At 34.2% G+C, this 8012-nt stretch overlaps 1 protein-coding gene across 2 annotated transcripts in view; it reads right to left on the minus strand.

The window, feature by feature from the left end:
• Positions 1-4331, minus strand: part of LOC117619668 (protein CDI-like) — a 9222-nt gene extending 4891 nt beyond the window's left edge. The window contains exons 1-3 of one of the 2 annotated variants that reach the window (XM_034349669.1): positions 4217-4331; positions 3992-4082; positions 1082-1895 (exon numbers count right to left, since the gene is read on the minus strand). In XM_034349669.1, the coding sequence (XP_034205560.1) occupies positions 1095-1868 (774 nt within the window). In that variant the 5' untranslated portion in view covers positions 1869-1895; positions 3992-4082; positions 4217-4331 and the 3' untranslated portion in view covers positions 1082-1094. Of the gene's footprint in view, positions 1-1081; positions 1896-3991; positions 4135-4216 lie in introns of those variants that run through there. The other variant, XM_034349670.1, reaches the window with a different exon arrangement.
• Positions 4332-8012: the final 3681 nt, after the last annotated feature.

An 8012-nucleotide genomic window follows, 5' to 3' on the forward strand; every position in this document is an offset into this window, starting at 1 on the left:
TAAATAAAGTAAATAGTGTAAATTGATTGTCAGATGGACGCACCATACCTTTAATAAAAGTAAATGTGCGGTAAAGTAAATTCATAAAGTATGAGGGTTAATTCCACATCATACTTTTAATTAAAGTAAATGTGCGGTAAAGTAAATTCATAAAGTATGAGGGTTAATTCCACATCATACTTTTAATAAAAATAAATGTGCGGTAAAATAAATTCATAAAGTATGAGGGTTAATTCCACATCATACTTTAAGTAAAAGTAAATTTGCGATAAAGTAAATGTGCTTGTATGGGCACTAATTCTGCTCCATACATTTAAATAAAAGTAAAGGCGTGGACGATAAACCCGCACCACCCTTTTAAATAGATATTGTTGTATGGGTAATAAACCTACACCATACAGTAAATAATGTACAGTAAAGTAATTTCATAAAGTATGAGGGTTAATTCCACATCATACTTTAAGTAAAAGTAAATTTGCGATAAAGTAAACGTGCTTGTATGTGCACTAATTCTGCTCCATACATTTAAATAAAAGTAAAGGCGTGAGTAGTATAGATAATAGTGCAGCACAAAAATTATACCTGAGAGCTTCTCGTGCTGATAACGTGTTATAAAATGAACTGGAATATGTGCGAATATTGAGCTGCACGTAAAGTAGATGAGACACAGCATTTAACGAGGTTCGGCTATGCCTACGTCCTCGGAGAGCAGCAGCAGTAACTTTTCACTATGTAAAATAATAGGGCTACAACTTTAGTGTTTACAATATGTATGGCTCACTAAATTTTCTCTCTTGGAGAATTTCTCTCTTGCTCTTTCCTCTCAACTCACTCACCCTCATTCTTCCTTCTCTTCCTCTTTTCTATGTGTGTTTACAAGCAAATATAATGCCTATTTATAGGCAAAGCAAATGGCTCTTAATGGAGACATAATGATTTATCCCCAACATCATTATCCCATCTTTTGACTAATACCTACTAGCTTTATCTCCACTAATTCCCACCTAATTTTACCTATGTGGGCTTCATTTATTTTATAACAACTCCAACAATGAATCTCAAACTTCAAATGCTACACTACCTGCTAATTCTTCCTAATTTTCGACTTTCTTCTTCGTTTCCTGCAGGTACGTCTCCATTTCATTCAACCACAGGTGTGCAAACTCGCAATTTTTCCAAGCCTCAAACCATGGTCCTCCCCGAGTGTAGTGTATTGCCTTAGGGAAAGTCCGGGGATTACCTTCAACAACTTGGTTATGTCCCTCAAGAAAATTCCAAACAAATGGAATGGACCCAATTTCTTCATCCTCAAGCCACTGAAACCTATGAAGAAAAGCGCCGGTTTGTGTGTTCACAACCTCCCGCGTCAAGACCCGGTTTTTGGGATGTTCACAATTGTACAACACCATGGAAGACCAATTCTTCCTAGGGTACACAGTTTGCAATGCTCCATCCATTTTTGTTGTCTCCTTTGGGGTGTAATCATGTTGAACACACATGATGGCATATTTCTCATCAACCAAATCTCTTAGCTCCTTAATGTCAGCGAGGTAAAGAAAATCACAATCCACAAACACTGCCCAACCTTCATAGTTGGCCAAATATGGAGTCAAGAACCGAGTAAAAGAAAACTCTGTGCTCTCCAGTTGGCCTCTTTCACGCCAATATAGGCCTTCCTTTCTCAGATCAGATTGCTTAAGTGGTATGATCTCAACTGGGATTGAAGATCTCTTCAATATTGAGTGTCGACAAACCTCATATGCAATGTCTTCACGTTGATCATAACCCACAAACATTTTAAAGGGCTTGGCCTTGTTCATGCCTCCATTACAACCCAATGGATTGACCTTGCAGTCGCCCGAAGTCATCTTAGTTGACACTGATTGTACAACACTCTGTTGAAAATTTCAATTGAATAATTAGGTTAACTTTTTAATTTTATTTTATACGAGTGATGGAGTTTTCTTACACACACATTGTCATAGGGTAACCCATTGATATGAGGTTATAACTTATAACAAACAATGAAAATGACATTTAAGCAATTGAAATCGGACTACGATTTTTAGGATAAGGAATAAACAAAAAATGAGGCTACAGTTTTTTTGGGATGGATCAAAATCCTCAACTTAGTTTTTCTTTGCTAGGATTTGCTTGGCTTTTATTATTCTTTTTTCTTGATAAAGAGCGATATTATTGCTTGGTTTTTTATTCTAAGCATGTCACATCATTTAAAATATATCTGAAGATTAAACAATTTGAATAAAAATGAAAAACCTCTAATTGCTGACAAAAGAAGTAAAAGTTAGCAATGTTGGTACAATCACATTTGACATGTCTTCTTGTATAGTTATGAAGTGTCATAGTTGCAATAACTATTTTACTTGTTTTGCAAAAGGATAACTAGGCATGTCTCGTAAAATACTTTTTTCAGATTCCAAAAGTGCGTTCAATAACACTTCAAAGGGAAGAGAGTGCATGATTAAATAGGTCATAAAGTTATAAAGTGTCATAGTTGCAATAACTATTTTACTTGTTTTGCAAAAGGATAACTAGGCATGTCTCGTAAAATACTTTTTTCAGATTCCAAAAGTGCGTTCAATAACACTTCAAAGGGAAGAGAGTGCATGATTAAATAGCTCTTTATGACCCATCGGTTGAACACCCCTACGAAAATCAAGAATATGATAAATTTCACCTTTAAACCCTAGTGCCTCTCCAAAGTGATTGTCGCATAATTAGAAAATGAAAGCATCTCTATGCCAACTTTTCCTAATTGCTTTCTCTCACAACAATTATTCACAATAAGTGATTTTTTTAATTTCTTACTAAACATGATGGGTTTTCAAATTTTTTTAAATAATCACTTATGGCCCTAAATAAGCAATGTCAAATGTGCATTTAATGATACTCATATAACAATGATGTTTTATTATCAATGAGAGTGAGGAATTTGAATTTGGGATTTCTTCCAGCATAAATAATTTATTATGAGTAATGCTACACTTACCACATTTTTATCCCACATTTCTATACCACATGATGTGACATTTCCATATTATATGCCACATCAATTAAATCAATGAAGTGTATTTTAATTAAGGCAATTAAAAAAACAAATACTGGAATAAATCATAAAAGAAAAGAAAATATTTAATAATTTTAATTGATGTGGCTGTTCATCGCAGTTGCCACATAAGATGGTATAAAGATGTGGTATACAAATGTAATAAGAATAGCATTATTCTTTATTATTCTATATATTAATAATTCAGTAAATACTTGAATATATTTCGGTATATTCTTCGGTAATGTTGGTAGTATTCGATTCATTAATGATAGTCCTGATCTCTTGGACCCCTGTAGTCCAAGAGATTTATGGTCACTCACCGTTGGATGTAAATTCAACGGTTGACTTGAATCGGGTAATAATCATTTATGTCATATCGCATTTATATATATCATTTTGAACCATTGGATTAATATCCAACGGTGGGTGACCACAATCTCTTGGACTCCTGTGGTCCAAGAGATCGGGACTGTCATTAATGATCCCAATATATATATATTTTTCTTTTCAATTTTTACCAAAAACAACCCATCTTTTTTAAGTTTTAGATTTTCGGATTATAATAAAAAATATCTATTGATAATCGGTCGGTTCGGTTTTTACTGTGGCAGCCCTACAAGAAAATGAAGAAAACTTAGGGATGTTGCAATTGGTCAATTTATGCTTTCTTTTCCATTCTTTAAAAGGGTACAGGATTTGAGCAGTTAATTTCCTACATTTCCTTACGTTTATGTAAAACCAAACAGAGCCAAAAAAAAAAAAACATACACCAAGGACTGAAGATATTCAAACGAGGGAACCTCATCTTTTGTTTCAGAGAAAATGCATGCGCAGAAATCAAATCCTAGCCGTTAAAACCCACAGAATACACAGTTTGAGATATATAAAAAAATCAAAGAGAGAGAGAGACAGAAAGAGTACCAAAAGACAGGAAATATGCAGATCTTGCAGCGGCAGAAGAAGAAAAGTTGAGGCTTTCTTGTTGAGTGCAGAAGGAAACTTTAGTTAGGTTCTGAAAGACAAGCAAACAAACCAACCATTTTCCAATTCAGCATTTTCTGCAGAATGAATTCGAAACCTCAAAGAAGACCCACAACACACTACCAAAATTTATGACCACCGTTTGAAGTAAAAAAGAAAACATACCTCATCGCCTCTCTCAAGGGTTGCTTGGCTTGAGAGATTGTGGTTCCTTGTGGGTTTGGTTATAAAGATACAGAAGTTGAAATAATTATTAGGGGTGGCCTGAGGGTGTGCAAGTGGTGCCACTGTACAGGGCTCCTAATTTTTTAGGAGTCTCAATTTTTTGCCCCTAATTTTGTAGGGGTCCCAATTTTTTTTTCATGTATATAATATATGTACAGTGCTGCTATTTTTACCTACCTCATATTTTTCCACCCACCTTATTTTAAAAACTTTAAAGACAATTCCTATGTAAAATGACTTCTAAAACCCTAAAAATAAAACAAATTTTAAAAAAAAAATAAATTTTTTCTTTTACTCTCCATATTCTTTCCATTTTCCTGGCTTCAACTAAATTCAGCGAGTATTGATCTACCCATCCCAATCCTTTGAAAAGTTTTTTTTAAAAAAAAATTCAATTCAAATTCTCAACTCCACCTTTAATATTGTGTCAGGGTTGGTAGGTGTTGATAATAGAGGCCAAATTGTCCTTTAATTTTATTCCATTTTAAAGATTTTTTAGTCTGATTAACCCACATACGGGTCCTTATTCCATATAATATCACTTCAATTAAAAATCCTTTGTAGTCTTGTTGGTTGTATGTTGTTGTGGTGGTGGTGTCGCGGTCGTGAAGCCACCAGTACTGCTAAGGGGTTGATGAGAATATTAATATGGTAGGGTAAGGTCGTGATGTTGAAAACACATGAAGAAGATGAAGAATGTTTTTTTTTTTTTTTTGGGGTTAAAATTTTTATGTTTTTAACTTGGAGTTGATGGTGTTTGGTCGAATTAATAATTAAAGGGTATTTTAGGAATAATGGTGGGTGGAAAAGTAGGATTTTAATTTTTCAAATTTACATAGTGGGTGAAAAAATAGGACAGGTGGGTAGAAATAGCAGCACTCTATATGTATAACAAATGTTATATACAGAGTGAGCAAATTGTTGACACAAAGACGTTTCTAGTTGTGTCGGTTTGTAGGGCCTCAACTTCTATTCAGGACTCGACTTCAAAACCTGCTTGTGTTAAAGGCTTGTCTAATGTCAACACCAACATTCAATATCCCATCTACTTTCACAACCACAAATTGAAATAATAAATACCCTATCAAAATCTCAAGACCGGCCTTTATTAGTTGTAGAAAGAAAAGATAAGATATGGGGCCAATTATATAGAAGAACATGTTCAGGCTGTCTCCAATGCCCTCACTTTCTCTCTTTGGAAATTGCATGGCCACTTGGCCAGCCTTACATTTGTAGGGTTTTGTTCTTGACAAAGATGGACTAGAGATAGCGAGTAGAGATTCTGTTTCAGACACTGGCTCGTCAATCCTTGGATGTTGTAGGGCATGCGGGCTGCGGACTACCAGTACAGCCACATAATTCCACCGACACAATTTGGGCCTGATTTTTTTTAGGGAGCTTTAGTAATATACCCAAAATAGGACATGAAATTATAAAAAAACCCTATATGGAATAGACTTTAGAAACACACCCAAAAATCATTTACTATCTAATAAATGAGTGTTGAAGTTCCTATAAATTACATCTCTGCCATTTATTAACTTAAAACAAGCCCAATACAAAAAACTCAAAAAAAACCCAAAATAAGCCCAGCAAGCCCGAAGTGCATTGTTAATACCATGTCATAGAAGTGTATTGTTAATACCATGTCATAGAAATACATTGTTAATATCATGTCATAGAAGTACAATGTTAATATCATTTCATAGAAAAACATTGTTAATACCATTTCATACAAAAAACCCATAAAAGCCCAGCAAGATATCCGATATCCTTTGCAAAAACATTGTTAATACCATTTCTGAAAAATCTGTTAATACTATGTCATGGAAGTACCCTGTTAATACTATGTCATAGAAATCAACTCAATTGCAAGGTATGAACAGTTTAACAACTGTTCATACCATTTACTGGAAGCTAACAACTATATTTCATTTGCATAATAGGTACGATAACTTAAAACAAGCCCAACACAAGCCCAACACTAATTTAATGCTAAAAAGGGTAATAAAGATATTTCATCTTATTAATTAAATTAAAAAATATACAATTGTTGATTTTTGGGTTTATTTTGGGTGTGTTTCTATGTTTTAAATAGTGTAGGGTATATTTATAGTTTCATGTCTAGGAATGGGTAAAATGTCCAACTGATTTCTTAAGTCAGTATGGAGTGCACTCAATTGAGATTTCAACTGATTTGAGTTAGTTTTATGGACTACACATGGACTTTGACTCTAATTGTATATGCATTTTGAGGGAGCTTGTTAGACTTATATCTGTTGTAAAGTCAAAGATGGATCCCAAAATGGTAGAGCCCACTACCTAATTGATTGAAGAACATCATAATGAAAGTATTGTGTGGAATCCATGTCATTGCATAAGTCATTGCATATTCACAGGAAGCCAACAGAATTTGTATATAAGTGGGCTTCCTCCTTTGTTGTAGTAGACAGAAATGAATGAATGAGAAACATCAGAATCTATTTAAAAGGGTGGTGCGGGTTTATCGTCCACGCCTTTATTTTTATTCAAATGTATGGAGCAGAATTAGTGCCCATACAAGCACGTTTACTTTACCGCACATTTAATTTTATTTAAGGTATGGTGCGGGATTAACGTCCATACAGCAAGCAATTTAATTTACGAATTTATTTACCGCACATTTACATTTATTTAAAGTATGGTGCGGGTTTATCGTCCATACCAGTAATTTATTTACCAGCAACTTATTTTATGGATTAATTATGCTGTATGATGATATTAATATGAGAGCTGGCAGTCTCTCCGGTACTATATTTGTAAACATGTGATTGGACTTGAGGGTCTTTGATCCATGACATGTAAATAAGGACCTGGGGTTCCTTAATGATGTAACAGTACCGTATTGGTTCATAGTGCCGTACACATGGATGAAAACTGTACTGGCAAATGTACTGTACACATGAATATATACGTATTCATGACTTGATGAACAGTACTATTCACATGAATAGTGACGTATGCATAAATATTAACCATTTTGGGTAAACCGTCACTATATACAAAAAGGAACCTGCAGTTCCTTAAACTCATGGATGAGCAATTAAATGAGATGCCAGAAGTTCCTCAAAATATGGACAATTATGTAAGGGTTTGAAGTCCCGAAATATGTACATAAAATTGTAAGAATGTCCATACCATGAGAATATGTGATTTTGGCCTGAAGTTCAAAATCTAACAGTGTTGAGAACCTAAAGTTCCAACAATCAAAAGGACAGCCCTTGAGGTATTATTGCAAATTGTGATACACCACATATTTCTTTGGCATAAGAAAATGATGAATTTAATAAAGTTCGATTTTGTTATAATCGACACCTCAAGGAAGAAATATATTTTGTGAATTCCGGTTGTTAAGAATATACTGTGAAATGGATAATATCAGTATAAACTTCAAATGATGAATTGAGGCTTCCCACATATTTTGTTATATCTGGGCCGGAAGCCCATGGATCCAAATATATCAGAGATCCTAAAACTTGAAGTTGTGGGTATATAGTGGTTAATGTTCTTCACTACTATATTGCGATATTATCGTGGCTTTTACTTAATTCATATTTCATGTCCATTTGAAAAGGGCAAATAAATTCTGAGTTTGTGTTTAGCTCAGGCCAAAAGTTCCGGGCTACCATGCGATAAAATATGAAATTTGGGAGAGACAATGTGGTTATTTGAACCTATAAGGCACAAGGTTCCAAAC

Source organism: Prunus dulcis, chromosome 2 (genome assembly GCF_902201215.1).
Source record: "Prunus dulcis chromosome 2, ALMONDv2, whole genome shotgun sequence".
NCBI classification, from domain to species: domain Eukaryota; kingdom Viridiplantae; phylum Streptophyta; class Magnoliopsida; order Rosales; family Rosaceae; genus Prunus; species Prunus dulcis.